Source organism: Aphelocoma coerulescens, chromosome 2 (assembly GCF_041296385.1).
Source record: "Aphelocoma coerulescens isolate FSJ_1873_10779 chromosome 2, UR_Acoe_1.0, whole genome shotgun sequence".
Classification (NCBI taxonomy): Eukaryota; Metazoa; Chordata; class Aves; order Passeriformes; family Corvidae; genus Aphelocoma; species Aphelocoma coerulescens.
In genome coordinates, this window is record NC_091015.1 from 160,430,534 (window position 1) to 160,456,905 (window position 26,372).

The window sequence follows — 26,372 nt, forward strand, 5'->3', positions numbered from 1 at the left end:
ATTCTGAGGTCAATTCCTAATGCCTCTTTAAAGGGTAGCAAAATGTAAATTATTTTACATAATGTGCAGCTGTTTTTATTAATCTGGTAGCAGCTGTTGTATCTACTGTGGTTTGAAAATTGTTCCCTGGTCATATATTTTCTAATGGGAACATATGTTGGACATGGAAAATCAGTTGAACTGAATCTGTTTCTGGGAAGTTAAAATATTTTGTCTTTTTAATGTTTAATGAATTTCATTTTCAGCATATTGCTTTGGTTTTGGCTATCATGTTTAAGTCAGATGTTTAAGTTATACTGTAGCCAAAGCAGCACTTGAGAAATGGACTCAGGTTGTGCTATTTTAGTGCTGTTTGAGGGATGAAAATTCTCACCATCTCTTACAAATGCTAGTTCTGTTCATCATCCATCTCTGCCTGCTGAGCCCTCTTTCATCTGACTCAACATGTCTTGGGGGCCCCACAGTGTTACAAATTATTGCTGAGAAAACTCTGAAAATTGCAGAGTTTTTGGGGCATTTTGAAGACCACAGAAACCAGTACATAGGCACAGTGAATCATAGAACAGAATCATAGAATACGTTGAGTTGGAAGGGACCCTTCAAGATCATTAAGTCCAACTTGTGTCCCTGCACAGGACACCCCAAGAATCCCACCACGTGCCTGAGAGCATTGTCCAAACACTTCTTGAAATGTGTCAGGCTTGGTGCTGTGACCACTTCCCTGGGGAGCCTGTTCCAGTGCCCAACCACTCTCTGGGTGAAAAACCTTTTGCTGACATTTAAACATTAACCTTCCCTGACACAACTTCAGGACCCATTCCCTTGGGTCCTGTCACGGGTCATGAGAGTGTAGAGATCAGTGACCGCCCCTCCACTTCCCCTCACAGGGAAGCTGTAACTGCAGTGAGGTCTCCCCTCAGTCTCCTCTTCTCCAGGTGGAACAGACCAAGTGACCTCAGCTGCTCCTCATACGGCTTCCCCTCCAGACTCTTCACCATCCTTGTAATCCTTTGAATGGTCTCTAAAAGCTTAATGTCTTTTATTTTATATTGTGGTACCCAAAACTGCACAAAGTTCCTGAGGTGAGGCTGTCCCAGCGCAGAGCAGAGCGGGACAATCCCCTCCCTTGCCTGGGTGGTGATGCTGTGCTGATTTAGTAGCATCAGCAAACTTCCTTTGAGTTTTGTGTCCAGGTCATTAATGAACATGCTGAAAAGAACTGGGCCAAGGATGGAGCCCTGTGGAACCCCACTAGTGACCAATCACCAGCCTGATGTCACCTCATTCCATGTACCCCTTGGTGCCCCACTCATGAGTCAGTTGCTCACCAGTCACGTATCACAGTTATCCAGGTGAAAGCTGGACATTTTTTTTTGGAAGGATTGTGTGAGAGATAGTGTCAAAAGCTTTACTGAAACCCAAAGAGATTACATCCACTGGCTTTCCCAGACCAACTAGGTGGGTTACCTTGTCATAAAAGGAAATGAGATTTGATAAACAGAACTTTCCCCTCATGAAACTGTGCTGGCTGAGACCAATGACTGCACTTTCTTTCAGGTGATTTTCAATACCTCTCAGAATAATCTTCTCCATAACTTTACTGGGTACTGGAGTGAGACTGACAGGCCTGTAGTCTGTGGGGTCCTCCTTCTTGCCCATGTTGAAAATCAGGACAATGTTCAACAGCTTCCAGTCAGCTGGGACCTCTCTGGATTCTCAAGACTGCTCAAAAATCATCAAGAGAGGCTTTGGAATGGCATCAGCCAGCTGACTGATGAGAATTTTGATGAGAATTCTCAGCTGAATCCCATCTGGCCCCATAGATTTGTAGGGATCCAGCTGGAGCACAAGATCCTATTGAATGAGGGCTTCGGTGGATCGATGCCACGTTCTTTCCACAGGGTCCCTCGTGGACCGCTGAGGCGGCGCTGTGCCAGCCCCCACGCGGGCACACCATCTCACCCTCGCAGGGGGTCGCGAACAGCCGCTCACACCCACAGTCTGTGCACGAACCGGGGCAGAGAGGCGAGAGGGGTTCTCTGCGAGCAGTTCCGAGGTGTTTAATGGCAACACACCCGAAGGGAACAGAGGCAAGAAGAACTGCCAAACCAAAAGCCCATGCCTGTTTTATCCCGAAAACTCCCAAAGGCGGGCAGAGCATCCAAAACCAAAAGTCTGAGGGCTAGGGGGCAGAGGCAAGGTTGAATGACAGAACAGGGGCCAATGGGAAAAGGGATGGGAGGGGGAAGAGGGCCAGTGACCAGCAGAGTCTAGACAAAGGGAGAACTTTCTGGCACAGTGTTGTAGGGTAACTTGGGGGGTATAAAGTGGACTTAGCCACTGTAACAAGATCCCACACAATTTCACAGTTAACTGGGAGATGATCTTTCTCACAGTCATGGTCTTCTAGCTCAGGGCACTGGGACCCCCTTGGTCCATCAGCTGCGTTGAAACAGGGACGAAGAACGCATTAAACATCTCTGCCTTGTCCATGTCCCTGTGTATGAAGTGACCATCTTTATTCTGTAAAGGGTTGATATTATTTCTACACTGCCTTTTGCCATTAATATGTTTGAAAAAACTCTTTTTTATTGCCCCTCACATTTCTGGCAGCTTCACCTCCACTTGAGCTTTGGCCTAATGAATTCTCTCCCTACAGTAGCAAGCAGCATTTCTGTATTCTTCCCCTGTCACCTGACCTTGTTTCCACTGGGCATACACCTTCCTTTTTTGCCTTATTTCCAAGAGAGGATCCCTGTCCAGCCAAGCCAGCCTCCTGCCTCTTCTCCTTGACTTCTGACATTAAATACCTAAGGCTGACCACACTAAGATCAAAGGACTGTTTAGCACAAAATGTTGTTTTCAGCAGTGGTTAAAATAGGCTGTTTGTAAGAATAGAGTAAGCGAATCTGATACTGCTGGTAAGTGCTCTCCAAACCTCTAGCACCTTGCAGGTCAGGGACTTCCTATACTGAATTATCTTCCTGTATTTAAAAACTATCTTTTTTTTTTTTTTTTTTTTAAATTCAAAAACTCGTCCATGAAACTTCATCTTCACCAATTTTTGGCATCCACAAAACCATGTGTCAGGGAGTTCCTTAGCTTAACCATGTGTTGTTGTACAATGATCCATCTCCTTTTTCTCCTTTTTTGTGATTTTCAACCATAACTTTGATTTGATACTTGACCATGGATGAGACAGTGCTGGATCAGTTCCTAGGTTACATAATCAATACCATAAGGTTTTTTCACTTTATTTCTCTCTGGTTTAAGTATCCATGACAGATGTAGAATAAGGTAACAAATAATTTTTAAAAAGCCAACAAAATGAAAGTATTGCATGAAACTTGCTTGTTCGGGTTGATTTATACACAAGAGATTGGGCTTTGCACTGCCACAGAAAAGCATCTTTTCTTACCCACAACTGCTAACCCCAGTCTCCAAATGAGAGATTCTTAGCTAGATAAAACAATGCTTCTGCTGGTTAGTAGGAAGCTGAACTGATGTGTTCTGAAGCTGTGATGGAAAAATTACTTTTGAATTCAGTGAACTTGCAGTCAGGTCTTCACTGATCATTTCTATTTCCTGCAGAAGAATATACGTGTCCTTGATGGTTTTCAGCTGAATGATTCTGCAGGCAAGAGTGCTGTGCAGTTTCATATGTGGCATTTGTGCACATGAAGTGACGTGTCCGGAGTGAGCGCCCCATCTTTTTCGATGTACAGCTGTGTTACTAAAGCTGGCACCCCATGACTCTTTCACATTGCATGGGCCAAAATCTAGCAAAAGAAGAATCTATTACAAATGCAAGGAAAATTGCCAAGATCTTCCTGGACCTTGGTATACTTGGTAGAGTTTTGAAATCCCTTAAAGTCACTTAATCAAAATGCACAGAGCATTAGTATTCTAAGGACAAACCTCATCCTCAGCACATGGGAACTTATTTTCCATCTTTCATTTCTGTGAATCTACTGAAAAGTTATTATTCCATCTGTACTTTCTGTATAGGGTTGTGGAAAGACCTTCTAGCAGCATGATGAAAACCAGCTGTGGGCCATCAAAATAATATATTAAGTAAAGCATCTACAGTAACTAAACTGGGCAGACACTGGCCTAGTTTGCATCAGACTGACTGCCCAGAATAATAGAGGTGGTTTGGTAGATCTTTTTCTCTGGAACTCTTATCCAAGTTTAAACCAATATGGACCTCTTTAGAAAGGACTTGATGCACAAGGAAGTTCAGGGTTGATATTTCTTTTTGTGAAGTTGTTCTGTTTCTGAAATTGAAATAAGTTTTTTAAAACAGTGAAAAGTTTGAATTGATAACATAAAAAACTTCCTCAAAGAAAGATGTGTTGAAAAAATTCCAGCGGTCTTTAGCTTTGGTAAAAATATGTTTGGACACACAGTTTGGCATAGAATGTGGTCCCTGTGACGTGGGCACTTTGCTCTGGGGAATCTGCCTTTATGTTAGGGAAGGTTTCAGACCACAGATCACAGGGAAAGGGCATTTCACTCTGTTGGTTTCTCTGAAAGGCCCTAAGGGTTATGAAGTTTGAAGATCATGACTGTTCCCTGCACTGGGATTTTCAGGAATGGAATTTCTCTTCCAGGTCTAAGGCCGATGTTATTCCAGAAGGGACCTAAACACAGAACTTTAGAGCAGCCATGTTTCTTTGTAGGTGTTCCCAGAAGAGGCAGAGTGACATAGCTGTGAAATGGCCTATACATGTTTGCTTTCTGGAGCTTTCAAAGTAAAAGATCAGTATCTCCCTCTCTCTCTTCTAGTTTTCCTTCAGGGAGACCATCAGAAAGACAGAGTAGGACACACATGCAGTGGAGGACTTTCCCTTGGAACTACTTCTGTGAGAGCCAGCAGGATTTCTGTTCTGTTAGAGGTCCATTGGCACAGCTTGGTACCTATGATTTGGACTTACTAGATCAGGTTTTCTGTCCTATAGTATGTCCAGAGGAAGAATATTTCTGGTTGGTGACTGTTTTGGGAAAGCAAAAGTAGGACTGTCCCTTACTCAATCCCCTAGGAATCAGAGATCACAGCAGAGAGGACTTGTTCCAGCAGAGGGAGATCTGAGCCTACATTGTTCCACTAAAAATTTTATCTTTTGGTTTTGTTTCTGAATTCCATGTATGCACTTTTTCTCAGAAATTTGAAGAAAGTCAAGGAAGAGCCAACAGCAAAACAGCCTTTTATCAGGCTCTGCAAAATTCTCTAGGAGGAGAAGAGTCCAACTCATTCATTGAAGATGCAGCTACGTGGTATTACTCCCTTGAACACTCAACTGATGATTATTCATCCTTTTCCAGGGCATTGGAAAATGCCACCCGGTAAGAAAGTCATCCTAGTACAACTGTGTGATTGGGGTTTTGCAAGGTTTTTTTTTTGCTTATCTCAAATGTGCATTTATATTCTGAAAAGCTTGAAAAATTCTTATGCAAATGAAAAGGAAATGGGGAATATTATTTCATTTTCTGTGAGGTTTCCAGTGTCATTGGTAAACAGAAATTGAACTAATTTTTGTGTCTTGTGCAAAGTTTGACATGTCTTTCTAGAATTGTATATTGAGTTCAGACTACTAATGCTTCTTTTTGCATTTTCATGTCATAGATGTCTGGGTTGCTTGTATACTGTGCACCAGCTGTTTATTGAGTTGTCTCATCCCTGTGACAGTAGAATTAATACATTGACTTTTATTCCCAGTACCCTAATTATACAGTCAGATATTTTTCCTTGGTGGCCAAATTTGAAAACTTTGTTATCAGCAATTATATATATATTTTTTTTTTTTAATGAAACCTGCAAAATACATTTCTTCACCATGTCAGGCGCAACTTGAAGCCATTTCCTCTTGCTTGTTACTTGGGAGAAGAAACTAATCCTTACGTCACTACAACCTCCTTTCAGGCTGTTATAGAGAGCAATAAAGTTCCCTCTGAGCTTTTTTTTTTTCCTCCAGGCTAAACATCCCCAGCTCTTTCAGCTGCTCTTCATCAGGCTTGTGCTCCAGAACATTCCCCACTCCATTGCCGTGCTCTGGACATGCTCCAGCACCTCATGCATGTCAGCAGATGAATGAGCAACTTGCCTCCAGTAAATGCACTCCTATCCTTCGCATTGAAATTTTGCATGGACCTTTGAGAAGTGGAAGTTGAGCTGTGGGCCATGTTCACACCACCTCGTATATGTGCATAGCCTTGATGCCTAAATGACATCAGGGTCCAGCAGTTCTGGTTAAATCAGTCTGCAGAGTCCATTGTCCACTGAACTAAGACTCACAGCAGTCATGACACCTTTGGTCCGCCACAGAGCCTGGTGGATGTCTTTAGCTTGGGTCACACGCTTGTGTGGTCTGTGGAGAAGACTGGAGTTTGCTGTCTTCCCCATGGGCAGCCAGTTTGCTTCAGCCAGTTAAAGATCTTAAACTGAGAGAGTGGTTCAGTTTTTCTGAAAGGAGACAAACTAAGGAGAAATTTCCTTCCTTCTCATTTTCTACCTCTGAGCAAATTCAGGGACTGAATGTTTAAGTGGAACAGATTTTCCAGAAATGAATCAAAAACTTACCCTATTCCTATCTCTGCTTCATGAGCAGATGCATTATGAAAATTCTACTTTTCTAGTGTGATGTGGTTTATAAACTGGTGGCTTGAATCCCAGTGGGCCTGTCCAAGATGTTTCACCTCTGTTCTGAACTGAGTCATCATACCAACAGGCTCCTGGTATCTGCACTCTCAGCATTTTCTGTCCCACTGTGAGCCTGTCCACAACACCTCAGAGACAGGATTTTCCTCTTGTTCCTCCGTCAGAGCTGCAGAGCATTGCTCTGGGGGAGCCTCAGGGAGCAGGAGATGAACAGGAGCCAAGATTCTCTTGGAAACAGCTGATCCAGAAAGTGGACAGTGGTTTCTGGGTGGTCCAGGTGTGCTGGTACACTGAGGTCATGGAGTAAACAAGCCAGAGGGTTGTGGGCTGAGCTTTGTGCCATTTATCAGCTCACACATCTTGCCACATTTGCCCTCCCCTGTAGCCTGTCCCAGGGATGGGCCTCCCATCACCATGACATCTGGGGCCACTGCCTGCAGTACACATGGAAGCACTGTGGTTCATGGGCATCAAAGCCAGAACTTGCCTTCAGTCTCCTTCCATCACCACTGTTACCCATGGGGGTAACTCTTTAGATCAGTGATGTTTTAAGCCATAATAAACCACTGTAGGTCTTACATTTTAACCATTCTTCCCATCCAGAGATCCTTCTATAAGGAGCTGTTACAACACAGGGCTGTCACATTTGATCATTGACATTAAGCCCAGGGCTCCATGTGGTGCAAACATTGACTTTTGCAAAGCTGCAAGGGCTGGCACACCACTCATTTCCAGCAGGAATAGGATCCACAAACAGCTCCTCAGGCTCAGCAGCCTCCTGGGCACAGGGATTACCTGCTCCCTTATGACATGAAGCAAAATGCTTTGGCTAAGGAAAGAAGTGAGTGGCTTATTCTTGAGCAAGCAGAAAGCTGAGTAGTGAGAACAGGGCATCTGATGATAATACTTTGCTTTAAATGCTTTGGAAATTTCTCCAGCTACAGCAGAAAGTGAGGGGAAACAGTAGGTACAGAATGAGAGTCACCTGTAGCAGCATCACATACATGGTGGAGAAAACAGGTAATTGGTTCTGGGTTTTTTGATGATTGGTTGGGTGGTTTGGTTTGAGTTTTTTTTCTCCTTAATTTTGTTCTTTTTAACAAAAAAACTTACTACCAGCATAGATGTGTAAGCCAAGAAAAGTTTTATGTCAGGAATTAACTGCTAAAGTTTTAACAGGATTACAAAGTGTGATAAAGCAACATAAGTGGTTGTTATAAACTACATACATTGTGCACATTTTGTGGTTTTAAAATAATTCCACTTTTAAATTTATTTTAGCTGCAATTCTCTGGTATTTTTCCCAAGTGTAAAATTAGTTTCATTTTCTTTTTCTTTCCTTTCCTTTTTTCTTTTCTTTTCTTTTTTAACTCTGGTATTCCATGCCAGTAAGAGACAGACATTTCATTTTTTGTGGTTACTATGTATTTAGGGCTTTTTCTACTTCCTCAGAATAGCTGACTTTTTTTCCCTCATAGCACCAACTGAGAATCAGTTTTAAGTGGTGCAATGTATCTCAAAGCATTTCTTGAGAGCTATTTCTCTCCCCAGCCTCTCTATTTTTCAAAGACCATTTGCTCCTCTAAAGCCCCATGCTGGTAGGCATGTGAAGAGCAGTAATTTTTGTTTCATATGGGTGTTGTCAACCATAACTGTCAAAGAGCCCTGTGGTCAGTCAACCCAAAGCTTGTGGTCCCACAGATGAGCTTAAAATAAACTCTGCTGAACCAAGATAGCTACCCAAACAGTGCCTTTCATAACCATGCTAGTTAAAAATAGCAACATGTTTTTATGCTTCTCTGATGCTGTTCGTTCTTGCACCACTCTTTTTTTTTTTCAACCTACCAAGTCTGAAGGAGAAGCTGCTGTTTCAGATTCACTAAACTGGGAATTGAAACCACCCACTTCCTCAGCAGATATGTTTGTGTGCACTCATGTAGGTAAAGGTATATAAACGCCCACAGCATGTGCTGAGTCCTCAGGCACATGAAGAATGGGGAGTGGTGCTATATGTATATATAATACCACCTTGAGGAATCTAGATACATTGCAGTAAGGTCTTCTGTCCACTACCTGCCTCTCTTGAACCGCTTGTGCTTCTTCCAGCTACTGCTCACCCCACCTTCCAGCCCCCCTTCTTGGGGCAAAGGAAGGCAGGAAGGTTTGGATACGTTTGCTTCACTTGTACCTTTCAGACCTGGTGTTAAACTGATCATTTAACTATCTCATTGTGCTCTTATTGGTTAATCTTTCTCTCCCAGACATGTTGTACTAGGAATTCCATATTGATGAGCCCTGCAGGTTATCTTCAAAAGTGGTCTCTTTCCTCTTCCAGCTCTGGAAACTCTACCCAAAAAATCACCCAGACACAAATTCAGAAATTACATTATTAATCCTTAACACAGGAAATATATAAGACCTTACATTAGATGCCATTGCAACCTAGTGGTGCCAGAAATAACTTTAAACTATTATAAGCATGGGCCCTTATAAACTAGACTAAAGTGAAATCGGGTTTTTTTTGCCAGGATATTTCTTATGTGTCAGATCTGGTTTATTTACTATCACTGTTCAACACTCCATAAAACAGCACTTTTAGTGAATTCTAAGCAGTATCGGTCTCATAGAGCGTGAATGTGGTTTCCTTCAGACGATTTGAAGGCAGAGATATGACCTGCTTTGGAAAATTTAAAGAAAACTATCGAGATAGAGGTCTGTTGCTTGTGGGGTTGCTTGTGCTTCCATTTTTTCCTTTACACAACTGTGTCTGTTCTCTGCTCCTTCTTTTTATCAGTGACCAGTTTATCACATGTCCCATCATAAACATGGCAAATCACTGGGCTTCTGCTTCTCGAGGAAATGTCTTCATGTACCATGTACCTGAGAGCTCCTCACAGAGCAGGTAAGGAGATGGATTTTATTATGTTTCTTGGATTATTTAGAGTTTGTAAAACCAGGGCTGACTGCTTGGATACGCTATGGAGTAAATGAATAGATGTAGGTATCTCAAATAAACAGTTCAGATGAGCAAAGGAGGGATTGGTCTCTAATAAATTCTTTGACTATACAGGAATGCTTTTTCTGAACTGAGGCATTTCCCATGAGATGTCTAAATTGAGTTTCCCCTTTCCAACTTACCTACCTTGGCCAGTTCCAAAGTCAGCCTTTCAGATTCCTACTCTGTATCTGATAAATATCCCACAAAGAACCAGAATGTGGTTCAAGTCATTGGGAGTCCACAGCTCTCAAGATAAATGGGATATCATTTTCAAATAACTCAACATTAATATAACACTGCCCTTTTTTGAGGTCAGTGCAATTGTACCCCAGTTGTACTGACTGGCCTTCAGTGTGGATGAGCTCTGGGATTTATTCCTTCCTCTCCAGCACTCCAGACTGGTGACTGGTGCCGGCAGACTGTCTCATGGGAAGAAAAATATTTTTGCACACAAGCATTTGTGGACTCAGGCTCTGTGTCATCCTTCATTTTAGAAGCTTACTTGAATAATTGTCAGCAGGACAATTATATTTTCGGCAGAAAGGCCTAAATGGCTGTGGGAGATGCAATGTCTTGTTGGGCACAGAACAATCTGGTAGGCAGAGGCCTTTAAGGTGACCTTCCCTGGCTGTATTTTAGACCCAGCCCCTCACAGAAGTCAGGAAGAGGCACTGATGTTTGCAGGCAGTGGTCAGCACTTTGGGGTGCCCTGTGACTCACCAGAGAGGCTCTGGCTCTCAAAGGCTCAGTGACCAGAAACTGCAGCAACAGTTGCCCCTCCTGTTCGCTGAATCCACACCCCAGGGCAGCAAAGCAGACAGGGATGCTCGTCCTCATACTGCTTCCTTATGAGGAATCTGTGCTTGTTTCCTGCTCCCTGTACAGCCCCTCATCTCTCTCCAGGAAGGCTTTTTGTGACCTTTTCCTTTTTCTCAGGCTTCCTCCAAAAGGGCTCAGGGGAGGGACAGTGGGTTCCTACTGGCACCATTTGATCCTGTGAAGTTCCCTGCAAAGTGCACCAGTTTTTTCCCTTCCTGATAGCACAGTGAAAAAGCATTTGAAAGAAGCCAGCCCAGATCTAGGTTACAGATGAAGGCCATTATGCTGTGGTAACACAGGCTTGCTTTCTTTTCAACTGAGGAGTTAATCCTCAGGGAGCCATTATTTTTCTGGCAGCTCCAGCGGGAATGTTCACAGTGCTCCATTTGGCTACTGATAGGCCCAGATCAGTGATTTTTACAAGGCTCCAAACAGGGCTGAGCTATGGTATGCCAAAAATCCGGCCGCACAAAAAGAAAAGATATCTTCTCAAATGAGCTAGCAAGTTTTCTCTTGCTTTGAAGAATGACAGTGACCCAGCCATCTACTATTAGATCTTATTTGTAAGTAGATTAAATAGTTCTTATACAGCTTAGACTCACTGGCTTTGAGGTGGTGATTTTGAATTGATAAGAATTTTCTCTACTATCAAGCCGTATTTAAGATTTCTCTTGTGCTCGTGTTATTTAGCTCTCCTCACACTCTCCTGTGCAGCAATAGTTTACATAGCATGTAGCTACAAATTTTTATAATATTTATGTTGACACTGGTATTCAAAGCTAATTACTTTAACTATAGTGCTAAAGTTATTAGTTTGCTTTTTCATAACCCTCTTTAGAAGAACAAACAAAGCCAGAATGCTGTCTGAAACTTGCAGGAACGTGAGGCAGAGGCTCAATAGCCTTAAGTTAAGCCACTTGCAAGGAGAAATGACCCAACTTGGTATGCTGTATGACATTCTTACTCTTTCTGTCTTTTTTTATCCTTAAGTGCCATTAAAATAAATGCTGTTTAGGTTGCAAAGCAAACACTTTAACAGAAGTTGCAGAATTCAGCTTGTCTGTGTATGGGAGGATGTCAAGTAACACTACAAGGTGGCTATTTATGAAGTGATACCCTCATTTTCCTAAGGGACCCCACACTAGGTCTTCTGCTGAATACATTGCAAGTGTTTTGTTTAAATATTGTTATTCATTCATTCATTCGTTCATTCATCCCTAAATGAATCTTCCTTTATTCTTCATCCCAGTTTTGCCATGACACCCTCTCTAGAGCATTCCTCCCTCCATGCAGTGTAGGTGCATTGCAGGCTGTCCAGCAGCCTCACTCATGCCAGTACTGTTGAGAGAAGGAGTTTTGTGTGGGAAGGTGGCTTTAACTCCTAAAAACTGGGAAACCATCAGGAATCTGGAACCAGCAAAACACAGTTCTTGGGAATATTATTGGTGATTTGTCTTACCAGACTAAAACCAATGAAGTTCATGAAACAGCCTTCAAGTAGAGTATATAAACTTAATCTTGGGGAAAGATCTAGCAACCATGTCCCTGCCTTCCAAGGGACTTTCATAACCACTAGAAATGAGTCCTGACAGTTTTCAAGTTCTTCTTTGAGAACTGTGACTCCTAGGAGGAGTAGCAGAGGTATATACTCTCCCAAATAACCTACAGCTTAGGCTGGAAGGCAGGATGTGCATTTGAACTTGCTCAGCAGAAGTGAGAATAGAACCCTGCAAACATTCTATTAAATGCCTGAATGGAAGAACCCTGTTACAGCCATTTCTTTGTGTTAAAGAATGAAATAGCCAAATTATGATTTGCACACAGTAGTCGTGTACCTTTCTGATAGAACAATGATTTCTCAACCAGTTTGCTGGTATAGAAACCTTCACTTGTAAAAATGGGAATAGGGTAACATAAAAGATAAAAAACCGAGGGTTTTTTACTTTACTAAATTGTTCCTAAGAAGTCAGTTTACGCAGGAGATGGCTCTTCCCTCTCTGTGTTTGCAAGCTGTATCATAAAGATTATGATAATATAATTATATATAATCGATAATAATTGCTAATGGCTACCTCACATGAGTATTGGAAAGAGTACATAAAAATAATGTCAAGATAACTACAACAATAGGAGACTATTTATTCTTGGACAAAATATTCTGTCTGGGGAAACAGTCATTCACTAATTAAGATAAGGCACCATATAACAACCTATTCTTCAATTTCTACTTTGTCACCTCTCTCCTACTTTATGTGTCTCCCAAAATTCGCAACAGAAAAGAGAGTTAAAATGAAAGGATGAAAAGGTACTGCTATTTCCTCTTGTTTCACAAGGAGCAGTCACTTAATAACTAGCAGCAAGATAAACAAGAGGGAGGGAGAAGTCAGCCAGTAAAGACAGACTCAACCACAATGATGCAAAGTGGACAATTATTGAACAGGGAGGAATTTTTACCAGTAAAACTCATTAGCCAAAGTTTGTCTCTCAACTGGATGTTTCTAAGATGTACACACACACACACATTCAAGCATGCATAGATATGGGGGTAGGGTTAAAAAGCCTGCTCTAACTTGATGTCTATGACATATGTGGAAAATCACATAAAACCATGAACTGAGAGTTTTTGTATAGATAAATTGATCTTGCAGAGAGCAAAATAATATCTCCTTCCACGTGGTAACATTCTCCTGAGTTTGGCATTACACCATGTCTGCTTTAGTCTTCAGTTCCCATTTGAACGAGGAGCCAACTCCCACATTAATAATCTGTGGTAAAAATATATACATGACCCAGCTGCCATTTTCTCACTCTCTCTTTGAGAACACTTAGGCCTTGGAGTAAACATTTATTCTAAACAATACAGGAGGAATGTGACTGCTCAGCACTGCCTAGGATTAGTGGGGAGGGCTGGAGGATAGCTTTAGTTATGGTAAAGAAATGTGTGATAGGAGAAGTATGTTTTGACAGGGATATTATTAATTGTACAAAGATTTGCCTTGTTAACCCTTCAAGAGGTTTCTGGGGGATTTTTGTAGCTAACATGAAGAAGCATTGCTTGCCATGCCAGCACAGTTTCCAAGTCACACTGTGGTGCCAAATGTTCTGTCTTAAAGATGGTGGTTAAAAATCAGTGCTCTTCCCACTGAGGGGGCCTGATCATCAGCTGCAGCAGGATGGAAAAGCATCATAATTGTCACTGAAACAGTCTAAACTGAGACTTAATGAGGCTTTATCTTCCAATCATTAACATGACTATAATAATTGTCATAAAAACTTTTTTTAATTGTGCATGGGACAGATTCACCCAAGATTAAGGAGCTGCTGTCTTTTTTGAGTCATTTTAGTCAGGGCTGTCTTTACCTCCTGACTACGCACTCCTGTGTACGTTGGTGTGAGTTGTTAAAAGGCTGCTCTGTGCCAAGGCTCACATAGTTGGCTGTGTTTTGGTGACACTTCTTAAGATTCCTGTAACTGAAGGAGAAAACTCCTGACTGATAAAACAAAAAAATGTTTGTGTATAAACCCATTCAACTATGTGAAGTATTCTTGGTTTCTATTTGTTATGGATGCTGTGGGAATTCTGGCTATACTTCATATCTCTTTAATTGAAGGAGACATTTCTACTCTTTTCATTTCACAACAATTATATCCCTGTCCTTTAATCCATCTACCACTTGCTGTCCACTTGATGCTCTCCTCCTGTCTGTAGCTGTTAGTCCATGAAAACCAACACATCACAGGTTGGGGGACACAGTCTAAACTGGGTACTGTGCAGGCCCCTGGGCTTCAAAGAAAATGATCTAAACACAGAGGGCAAATAAGTAACCAGTGGGATGGTGACAAGGGCAAGATGCATGTTGTTCCATAGCTGAGCAAGCACCACAATTGCCTCAGGTAGCTATGTCCACTTACTGCAACAGCAGCTTGTCATTGTGCTCTGTAAAGCTCTACTCATAGTCATCTCCTAAAAGTTGTTGTTTTGGAAGTGCCTCTCATTCCTCTGGCCTTATCCATTGCCTTGTGCCAGCTGCAGCTATGAAAACACTGTCCCACTGATACAGACACATCATGCCATGCCCAACTCTTTGCAAAGTTTCTCTGTTTCTAAAGGCTTGGGGTCTGGACAATTTGTTTTTTCTTCCCATGAAGTAGTTTAGAGGCCTTTGGAATTCAGTAGATTTTCCAGATCTTGTAAATTAGCCATAAATATGCAAAGGCAAAGTACCAAGCTCAGAAAAAGCAGAAAACAGCTTTAAATGAACTAAAATTCAGCTGAAAGACTCAGGAAAGTACAAAACAATTTTGGAGCTACATATGCTGCACTGGGACAGGCAGTTCCTATCAAATGTAATCCACAAGATGAGCACAAAGTCAATGCATATTGGTGCTCTGGGGTCCTTAGATGTACACATAACCTTTTTCTGGAAATTCATCCATTCATTCAGGTTAGGAGTAGCCATACTGAACAAATGCATGAATTTCTGTCTCCCAAAAGTCCAGTCAAGTGTCAGCATGCTTATTACTAGATCTTAAATACAGTAATTCCCTGACAGATTTGTGTAATCTATGCTCTTTAGGAGTTCTGACAAGTTGATAAAAGTGCTTTCTTTCTTCCTGCCTCAAGATCTATGATATTTTTTTTCAATTTATGTGGGCTTTCAGGCTCTTGAATTTACTATCTGCTACTTCAATTTTATTTTCTTTAATTGGCACAGCTATAATGTAAAGTGGAACATTGTGTGTATTGGGAGTAATTCAAGTGGAAAAGACACAGCAAACTCCAGAATACTTTTGCAAGTCACATGTATCTAGAGGGCTTTTTTGGTACAAAGGTGGATAAACTTGGCAGTTTAATCCTGTTAGGAGTTAAGCTTTTTCCATATGTCCTGATTTTCCTGAAAAGAAGAAAGCAAAATGTTCATCTGTTTTTCACATCCTTTCCCCCATTTGTTTGGCAGCAGTTCATAATGAGAGGAGACCAAGGATCCAAATGCATGCCTAGAACTGCAGAGGTCACACCAGGCCTCACATTGGCTCATTGAATTCCTATAAATATTCAGCTATCCTTTGATTATTTTTTTCTCCCTGCAATCACATACCATTTCCTTTCATAAAATGTGTGGATGTATATAATTTTAAAAATTATTATTGCTTGGCATCAAAATGAATATTTCAGTTCAGGCAAAGTGCAGGGTTGGTAGGCTGCTCCTCTCCCATGATATGGATGAGACAATGCGTGTGCACAGCTCAGGATACTGGATCTGCAAATATACTCTGAAAAAATCTGCTGGTATTAATGTCAAGATAATGCAGATGGGTGCAAATAAGCACATTTAATATTTCCAATAATTCTTTCAAAAAATAATTTTAAATCCATTTACTGAAAATAAACACAGAATGGGGCCAGAAGAGCACGCAGGGAGTGGCACATTTTATGTAAATCATATCCTCTTCTCCTGGGACTGGGTTGTTACGAAATCCTATTTCAACTCAAATCAGCAGGAGATTCATCAGCAACCTATGAGTCTGGGTTTCACCTGTGCTGTTCAGCTCACTCAGCATGTAAATAACCTGTTTTCACCAAAGCCAAGTGACATGGAAAAGGTGGGGTTTTTTTCTTTCCCAGTGATAGGCCTGTCCTTGCCAATGGGATACTGAACAGGGCCTTGATTATGAGGCTGGGAACTCCAAGCCATGAGCCCTTCTCCAACACAAAATCTTTCACAGAATTGTTAGAATGAGCAGTTATTCTCATAAAAGTTTACATTAAAGGATAAATTATTTTCTTATCTCACCAATCTGTCACAGATTGCCAACATCTGCTTGGTTTGGTGACTGACATGAGTTTGAGTACAAAATTTCTTCTCCATTTCTCAGATGATCACTGGTAATTCTGGATGAACTCTAGCTAGTTACATTTATCTTGTTATTTTAAAATTTAAATGATTGAATTGCAGTGGGAAGTTTGGTGTTTTGGTATCATATTGGATATCGTTAGAATTTTGAGCTAATTTACCTTGGCTTCTATCTGCATGTGGAGGTTTAGAAAAGAACCAAAAACTACACTAAGGCAACTAAGAATAGAAGCTGTGGCTCAAAATGCTTTGAGATTAATTGAAATTAGTTGGAAAGGAGAGTGAGGACTATTTTTAAATGAAAGGAAGAAAAGAGTAATACTAGGCTAGAGTAAGTCGTTAATCATCAAAATGAGTTTCCAGTATGAAATAATTAGCCAGACCTAGAACAAGGACAAGGTTCAAAATGAGATCTATGTCCTAATTTACTGTGGATCACACTGTGAGGTCCCTGCAGCCCCAGCTCTGAGTTGTGCATTCAGTCCTAACATAGAATAGCATGATAGTCTGCCAGACCATATTCTTCTGTTCTGACTTCCCTGATCATGGATTGCCAGTAATGACAATTCCATTTTGCTAACAAAATTTTTGAGGATTTCTGAGTTGGGGTGGTGGTGGTGAGGCAGTTTGTTTTGGGGGTTTTTGGCTGGTTTTATTTGTTAGTTGTTGTTGATTTGGCTTGGTTTTTTTCTGTTCAAAAGCTTGTGATTGAGATGCTAATTTCAGCTCTTGGACGTGGGGCCTTACATATGCTCTCTTTGATTTGGAACCAGAATTTAAACCAAATCAACCATAACCGGGGTAGGTTTTGTTCTAAATTCTGATCTACTCATCTTTTACTCTTCCCTGTTGAAGTTGTTTTTTGTATGTGAAAGTAGCCACAGCTCTGTAGAGAGGGCAGTGGAGTAACTGATGGCTAAGTAATCGCTTTTTTTCTTTCCCACTTGGAAATTTAAATGGAAAGTCCATCTTAGGTTTAAGGAAAATTTTCTCAGAACCTATACCTTCCCAATTAAGTGGCTTGGCACTGGATAATGAAAATTCCCAGCAAATGGTATTTCAGGGTTATGACAGCTGGTGTGGGGTCAGTAGCTCTGACCCAGGAAGCTGTGACCGGTCCGGAGAGATGGTCCCAAAGAGATCGTCCTCCCGAGGCCCGGTGTCTTCCCTCAGCTGCTGGCAGGAGGGCCCCTGCAGAGGCTGTCAGCTCTTTAGTGATTGTCAGCTCGTGATTCCAGCTCAGCTCTGCAGGGCAGCCTCCAGGCCAGAGCAGGGAGAGAGAGACGAGAGGCCCGTGTGGCTGCTCCGCACGAGGCAGCTTTATTAGTTCGGCGAAGGGGAGCCAGGGACGAGCATCTCTCTGCCCTCGCAGGGGCAGGGGGCTTTATAGGGATACAGGGGGTGGGTGTCAGAGGGTAAAGGCCAATGGGCTACAAAGGATCTGCATAGGGTCTCCCAGAGGATTCTGGGTCTGTCTTATTCTCGCCATAACTGAGAGTAGCTCCCTTTCCAGGGGAGTTCTGCTGGGAGGTTTAGGCGCTCTCCTTATCTCAGCAGACATTCCTCCAGGGCGGGGGCTGGGCATACCCCACACAGGGTCTGCTGTTAAATTGTTGGTTATAAATGTCACAAAGTTTCTGATTTTACTGTGTTTTTCTGTAAACTGAACTCCAGTAGCACCTTCTTCTGAGGTAAAGGAAGAAATCCCCATGGAGAGCTCATTTCAGTGTGAACAAAGTTGTAGAATCTGGCTTCTAACTTCCCCATGGCTACATTTACTGGTCCACCAAATAAGAAGAGATATGAATCTGTTTTTAAAAATATTGACATCTTAAAAAGCAAAGCTATGCAGAGAAGATCTGAAGTGACACCTTTGCACAAAGTACTATTCCTGTGAAGTCACCAAAGCCAAGATTTCATCCTTACATATAATTGCATTCACTGCTGTTAATAACAGTTTTGTTCCTTGAAAAGGGTCTTCTGTAGAGGAAGTTAGTTGCTATTATTTTGGTTTCCTTAAAAATCCCTTTTGCCCTTGTTTCTGCAGTTGTGGGGCCTTCATATCTCCATTTAGAGCTGCTGCTGTTGAGCACATGCATGGTATCCTGGGAGTACAGTTTGGAGCAGCTCAGGAAATAAAAACCTCCCTTCAGATCTGGCAGTGTACAACAGCAAAGCTATAAATATTTGTGTCCCTTTCTTTCTCTCATCCACTTTTCTTCCAGTGAAAACAGTGTCACTGCCTGGTGCTAACTTGAGTATGCTCAGAGCTCCTACAAGACTCCAAAATCCTTGTTTGGGTTTTTCTGGCCATTTTTTACTTCCCTCTGGCCCCTTATGACCCAAACCATTCTATGATTCTGTGATTCTATGATTCTATGATTCTATGATTCTATGATTCTATGATTCTATGATCAGTTTGAGGAAGAAGACAGAAATATTCTCCTGATATTTTCCATCCAGCTACCATCTAGGTGTTTCCCAGTTTTCTTTCCTGGTATTCTGTGCGTTTATATATGTGCCTCTTTCCCCTCTTAAGCTTAGGTATTTTTCCTCATCCTCATGTTTTCTTTCTCATCAACCAGAAATATTGAAAGTAGCCTGTGAAATTGTCAGGTTTTGTATCACTTTATGTCTCTGTATCAAACCAAGTACAGACATACAAATAATTTTGAATGAAATGAATTATTTATGAGATTGCTGAATTTTTAGTCTGGGCTTTGAGTTTAACAGTTTTCACCTCCAGAAACCTGATGCTGAGAACAAAGTCTCATTTGGGGGGAAACCCTAAATCCCAGCTCACTTGTTTTAGCTTCACAGCTAAGTTCACCTCTGCTATGCCTTCCCTAAATGAGTACATTTGTCTGTTCATTGCACCTCAACTAATTTCATGTCCTCTAATCTAATGAAAAGTGACTCTTTGCCAAGAAAATTGCCTCTTTAAGTATGTAATACCATTGCTGCAATACTGACACTAGAAATTGCTGTTATATACTGGGCCAAGCAAATTATTTTTAAGGCAAAATTATTAAACTATGATCTTGCTTAATCCTTCTATAAACATTTGGGGAAGAAAAATATGCTTTAATCTTGTTTCAGTTCTACATTTTTTGGTGAATAATCTGTGAATAATTCACTTTCCAGATGCAAAGTATTACTGAGGTATTATGATAAGACTAAGGAAAACACAACCAAAGATGTATTTCATTTAAAGGGCTGTGTGTTTGCTTTTCAAAATAGAGGCTTTGGTGCCACCACTCATAAAATGTGAAGCAGTTATCTTGCTTTCAGACCACCTGCCCATAATGGTTTGAACTATTCTCCTTGTTTCATTGGAGGCAGTATCAGGGTCATACCAGTGCTGCTGCATTTCATGTCCAAAGATAAAATAGTTTCAGTTGTGCTACCTTTTGACAAATGCCACTGCAGATGAAATCTTGTTGAGTGGATCTGGGATTTGTTTATTCTTGCCTCACAGACATCTGTTCCTTCTCCCAGGTCCCCTGATGCTGTCTGTCTTCATGCAGCATTAAACCAAGTCAATAAGACCTTTGTCTAAAAGTGGAATATGGAAAACACAGTTGGACCAGGCCAGAAATATCTCCTCTTGTGCTGTGGTTCAAAGCTATGTGTAGAACATAGTTTAGTTATAATTTTATTAGTAGAAGTTGGCCACTGTTTTTTCTGCAGGACTTGACGATGTTGAGGTGTGTAACCTTTGCTAATTAGGTCCTGCAAGTGTTGGGGTCTTACCTGGCCAGTCTTGTCTCTGAGTTGTTGAAATATTCCTTATATTATGTGTTATATATTACATGGAACTACACAGCAGTTGTTCTTTCTTAAATCTGATCTAAGTGATTATCTCAAGCTGTTTTGACTTGTCTCCACATAAAAACTGGGGAGAGCAGAGTGTATGAACCAAAACCACCCAGCCAGCAGAGAAATTAGATTAAAGCTATGTCTAAGAGAAATCTTCATAAACATCTCCTATTACATCTTTTCTTATCCAGAATCCTGGCCACAATGAAGTCAATGGAAAGACTCCAACTGCTGCTAAGAAAGGCCAGAATTTTATTCCAAGTCTGTGAAATAAGCCAGAATTAACCTTCCGTTGTGGCTGCCAGAATCCATGTCACCACTTGCTTCCACTTTCTGAATTTAATTGTAGTGAAAATCTTTACAAAACTTAAGAGGCATTTAAGGAATACCCAAGGGACTTTCTCCCTCTATCACTCTCTCTTATACACCCAGTTAATTTAGGAACTGTGCCCTAATGCGTTCCACAGTTTCCTTTTGTAACAAAGGTTAAGGACCCTGCATTAACACTAATGGCAAATTCTCCTTGTTATTGCTTGCTCTTCTTTTATGTTTTGGATTGAAAAACTCCCACAGCTCACCACACTCTAATTAATGGTCATTAATAATTTACAACTTTGCTTTATTTCTGAATTAATTTATTTCCCTTTCTTCCACAAATAAATAAATGATGGTTTTAATTATCTTTCTATAAATATTTGGTTTAGCTCAGGTCAGGAGCTCCTGCTGGATGTTCAGTATGCATTTGGTCTGCCATTCTACCCGAAGTATGAAGTACAATTTACTGAGGAGGAAAAGGGCCTTTCCTTGCAAATTATGCAGTATATCTCCAATTTCATAAACTCGGGGTAAGTGTGGGATATTTAAGAATTGCTGTGACTGGGGAGATGGTGAGAAATGGAGGGAGCGTAGTCATTCCAGACCCTGCCCTCACTCAATCATTCTCCATTTCCTCTACAACTTGTAAGCCTACAGTGGGACTTAGTCCACATGGTTGGAAAGTCGTGGCCAAGTTATCAAGCAGAGCAGACACCAAAGATTTATGGTATGAGACTTAGCTAGGAGGAATAGAAATTTCATCTCCATTGACCAGCTGCAAATTCTACTAAAGTACATGCAGGCTTCAAAGGCCTTGCTGTTGTTTCCAGAGCTTAGTTCTGTGACCCCAATTCTGAAACCTCTTGGCTAAGAGCTCTCTTTTTCACAGAAGAGAGGGGGAAGCACAGAAAGACACAGTGCACCCTTTACCAACTACTCTGTGAACATCCTTCTGTGCTACTAAGCTGTAGTCATGTTTGAGAATGAGGAGTATCTCTGGAAACCTAGCATGGGAATGGTGGAAACAGTGACTTAACATGCTTTTACAGTATCTTGGGTTGGATTGGAATGAAGGGCTGTTGAGGGTGTTCATAAGCCTGTGTCTATACAGGTTCTGTCTACCTCTTCCTTAGGAAGTGAACCAGACTAAAAAGTTACTGTCAGATGAGGCATCATGAATGATTTACCTATCTGGGCTGAATTTGAACCCCACTGGTCAGAGGGACTGGATACACATTTCCCTGACCCAGCCAATCTTCTTACCCTTTTACTGTTCATGTCATTATTTTCTAATGATAATTTCTCCCACTCCCTTAGAAATCCAAACTACTTCCACAGTTTCTCGAGAAGAATGTTGGGGGTGATGCCTGCCTGGCCTATGTATCTGCCAAGTAATGACGGTGATAACTACAAGGAATTCACCGTATCTTTGCCGACTCTTAAAAGACTGAAAAAAGCAGACTGTTCCTTTTGGTCTGATTATGTCAGGAGGCTGAAAGCATCCACAGGTGAGAAGACTGTTTTCTGATATTAAATAAACCCTTAATTCTCTGCTTAATGTTTTTGTCTGACTGCAGTGCTGTTACATCACTGTGGAAAAAACACATTTCACAAATTAAACATCTTGCAATGTCCAGAGTATATAGTTAAGAATGTAACACTAAACAAATTTACTTTATAGCAGATAATGTGTACTAAAGTTTAATTGTCCTGGAGTTTAACTATCTAGAGAAATATTCCTATTATGATGATAGAAGATATGAAAAAGCCATATCTTCTAATAATTTGCTCTCTATTTACAGTCATAATATAGGCTTTGAGTAAACTGGAAGGCTGCATATACAAGCCTCTTTTGTCTACTGGAAGCACCTAACATGAGAATGTTGAGATTCCTATGCTTAGGAGGAGCACAAATCATTTCCATCCACTGTAAAGTTGCAGCTGAGGCTTTAGTTATATCTCATTATGGTTCCTGCATGCTTTGACTTTTCACTAGATTAGTTTCTTTGACTTTTTTTATAGCTGTGGTGATTATGCCCCTTGCATGTCTCCTTTTATATTTGCCATAAATTTCAATGCAGCTATTGGAGCCCTTCAGTTTTTTCTTGCTGCTGTATAACCAACTCTGCTGAGATTTCAATCTGTTGCCTGTCCTGAATTTATGCTAGTAAATAAACTCCCCTTCATATCTGTGTATCTTGTAAATAAATATGGATACCCTCAAGCAAAGCAAACAAAACCATCCCTCTTTGGCAGGCAGAGATGTTTTGAATTGTTCTTGGAGGCCTGCAAGTTTGCATGTGTTTTTTATGTCCTAAGGATCCATCTTCACAGTGAACACAGTTCAGGCTCTCTCTGCTTTGGGGGCTGTTGAATTTCTGAGAACAAAATGTACTTTCCAAGATGTGGAGCTACCCAGGCTATCCATGCCTGGGTAGCTCAAATGGTCTGAGGCTGATATTTGAGTGACACAAAACTAAAATGTCTCAGAACCATCAAGCTGGTGGTTCTGATGCAAACACAGAGCAGCAATTCTCCTGTTCAATAGACATCCTCAGTCTTTACTCATGGTCTTTCTTCCAAAGTGGAGTCAAGATTTTGTTGTCAGCCTTTTCTCAGTTTCCTGGTATCCCTCAATGTCTTCCAGGTTCAGAGGGGATACTTTGATCTCTCCAATGGTTTTGTGCTGATTGAGATATTGCTAATTTTCAAAGCTTTATTCTGATATTTAAACAGTCCTGGAAATAACTTCTGGATCTTTTTGGACCTCACCTCACAGCCCTGTGGCTGTGAAATGCCAGACTGAGCTGAAGTCACAGCTCTGGTAGAAGGACTGCTGACCGAGCACCACGGACAGAGACTATTCCCAGCACCTACGGAAATTCCCCCCAAAGGTGGGAAAACATCCACCAGGGCATATTGTTTTTGACATAGACAAAACCATCCAAAGTGGCACAAGAACACAGCATTCATGTATGGGTTAGTCCAATGATCTGTCTAGCTCAACAGCCTGACCTTGTCAGTGACCAAAGCCAAATACTCGAATCTTAAACATAAAAATAGAGGGAGGGAGAGAAAAACACACTTGAAGAGTTCACAAAGTTGACTAAAATTTTTGAAAACAAGCCATAAAGTGTGAAATTTATGGAGTATGGATTCTTAAGAAAAGGTTTAAAAAGTACATGTCAAAAGTACACGTTAATCTTCAAGCAGAACTGAGTACACCCAGCTGGCTCTTTAAGCCAGTATTTGCTTGACCTCAGCACCATGGTAATGCTGTTGCATGGCTGACTTCGGCTAAATTCCATCTCACAGCAATGGTGGCTTGACACTTTGCTTTGATAGTAATTTTTAATCTCTTCTCACCCTGGAATACTAACATTTCTCATACAATTTAAATAGATATCACATCAAACCCCTTACTGCTCCAGACCCTTTAGCCTGGGATGGTAACAGAGACACTGTGGGTCTCTTGATGACAATCTGAAAGCAGTTCGTTATGAAAAAAGATTCATAATGTTCATTGGTTCACTTAGAAAGATTGCATAAAACTCAGATGATGATGGCTGAACACCCTCAATTTCTTTTTGAGAGGATGTTGTGCTGAAGTTCATGCCAAAGCAGTGTCGGTCCATCAGTACAGGTTCATCACTTGCATTGCCCCCAGAAATTGGATTCTGCAGGAATTGAGTCCCTATGCATCATGTTGCTACCTCGTTGATGTGTCTCCTTGCACCTGAGGTAGTTTGCTGTACCTCCCTTCAGAACTGAAGCACTGAACCTCTGTTGTTCCCTGTCTGCTCCAGCCTCTGTTCCTGGAGTGCTCTCAGGCTGTCCTGTGGGACCTTGGCATATATTGAATACCAGATTTGAGAGAACAATGGTGCAAACCATTTTTGGATGTTGTACCTTGTACTCTTTCCTGAGGGGGATCTGTCAGCTCTGTCAGCTACCCTGAGATCCAATCTATCACTTTTCTGCCTTTCAGAAATTATAAATGTTTGTGATAGTGTACTTGGATTGTTATTGTGGATTGCAGTTTGTGGCCTCACACCAAGTAGATGGAGTTTACAAGTGTGCCAGCAAGGATCACAGATAATGAAACATTCCAGTTTTCACATCTAAGCACAAAGATGAACAGGATCTAGTCTCATGCAATCTCGACTAGCTGTGGTGAATCCTGTTTTATCCATCTCATCTTTGCCTTGAAATCAATATTTTTACAGCTTCATATATCATCTGGGATCTATAAGCAAAAAAACTAAAACATATTTCAATAAAATGAAGAAGAACTGGACAAACCAGTGATCATAAAATATAACTGGAACTGGCATTTCAAAAATTTTTCTTGATCCTTTGTATACTTCCATGGGAAATGTCTTGACATGGAAATGTCAAATTAGGGATGACTAAAGGCTCAAAGCTCAATATCTCAGTCCAACAGAAAACTGAGACATTCCTTGCTGTGGTTTAAGCTAAACTCATAAATTTCAGTTTCTGGAATAAAACCTCTCAAATTTAGAATCTTAGATGTCTTTTAGATTATTCACTGCTGGATCTAGAAGCTGTTGTTTATATATCCATCTTACTGTTACCTGTAATTTTCTTTCCACTTTGTAAAAATATTGTCCAAGTTGGTGTTTCATTTTGTGGTCAGGCCATGATACTTAATGACAGAATGTATCATTTGTTCCTGGCACATAATTGGAATGTGTGTTGTTGCATTTGAAGATAGTTTAAGAAAATTCATGTCATAAATGCAATGATTCATCATAATATTTGCTGGCAGTGCCTTTACAAACTATGGAGGGAAGTTTGAATCTGTTTCATTGCAGATAAACTAAAAATCTCTTGAAGTTTTGTTTGAGACCAGTTTGTAAAGTTGACATTTTGGGAAGTTTACTTGGGGAATTATGAAAGTGGTGGTGCTTGAAGACATTTGGATTTACTAAATGAAGTTCCCTTGGTTGCATTTCAAAGACATGCTTTATATTTTGAATTATGACGGTTTCCACGGGAAACATCTAAATGAGGAACAAGAAGACTGGCAATTGTGGAAAAAAAAGAGCTGTGGATGGCTTTTTCCAGGAAATGTGTTAATAACTTGAAATTCAGTTAAAAACAGGAGCTCTAGAATGTTTATGTATGTTCAGACAGATGCCTGAATGCTACCATTCCCCTTACGTAGTGTGGTGGACTGTGTGCCTAACAGTGAGTGCTTTTATAAAGGGCCTCTCACTGCATCCCAAACAGGTGGAGTTGGATCCAGTCTACATCTCTTACTCCTCTAGCTGGTATCTAAAAAGAACCAGTCCTCCTAAAGTGCCTCTGTAAGCAGTCTTGCAGCTGGGGAGAAAGAGCTACCTTTAGTGTCTCACTGAAAGCTTGTCTGCCTAACTCATGTGCCTAAATTTCGACCTTTAGGCATATTTTACATGACCAAATTAGCCAGATTGGGCTGTATATGTAGAAAATTCAACAGGTAGCAAAGCTGAAGCCTTCTCCATGAGCTCTGGGATGTCATGTGTAGCCAAAAAAGAGTCCAAATAAAGTAAGAGTGTTTACAGTTCAGACTTGAATCAAAACTGAATCAGGAATTTTGTGGTTAGCATTCATCTTTTATCCTTTCTATTCACACCTTCTTTTTGGAAATCTCAAGTAGAAAACAGATTCCTCTAGTATGATGGACATCTGTGCAGCAGTGAGAGAACTCTGGCTATGAGACATTAAATAAATGCCCTGAGTACACTTTCTTGACACAGTTTTGTGGTGTTGAGGCAACTGTATCACTGAAATAGGGTTGAAGCCTAAAATCACAGAAGGTAAAAGATAACAAAGAAAAGATCTGTTGGAGATGGGTGCTTGGGGCTTTTTGTATTACAGACAGACAAAAAATTACTCTTCCCCC

The 26,372-nt window shown here is 41.0% G+C and overlaps 1 protein-coding gene across 1 annotated transcript in view; it reads left to right on the forward strand.

The window, feature by feature from the left end:
- TG (thyroglobulin) overlaps positions 1–26,372 on the forward strand; it is a 149,068-nt gene that overhangs the window by 122,065 nt on the left and 631 nt on the right. The window contains exons 44-47 of the mRNA XM_069005512.1: positions 5,165–5,346; positions 9,453–9,560; positions 20,854–20,994; positions 21,782–21,972. Coding sequence (XP_068861613.1) covers positions 5,165–5,346; positions 9,453–9,560; positions 20,854–20,994; positions 21,782–21,972 — 622 coding nt within the window. The remainder of the gene's footprint in view (positions 1–5,164; positions 5,347–9,452; positions 9,561–20,853; positions 20,995–21,781; positions 21,973–26,372) is intronic.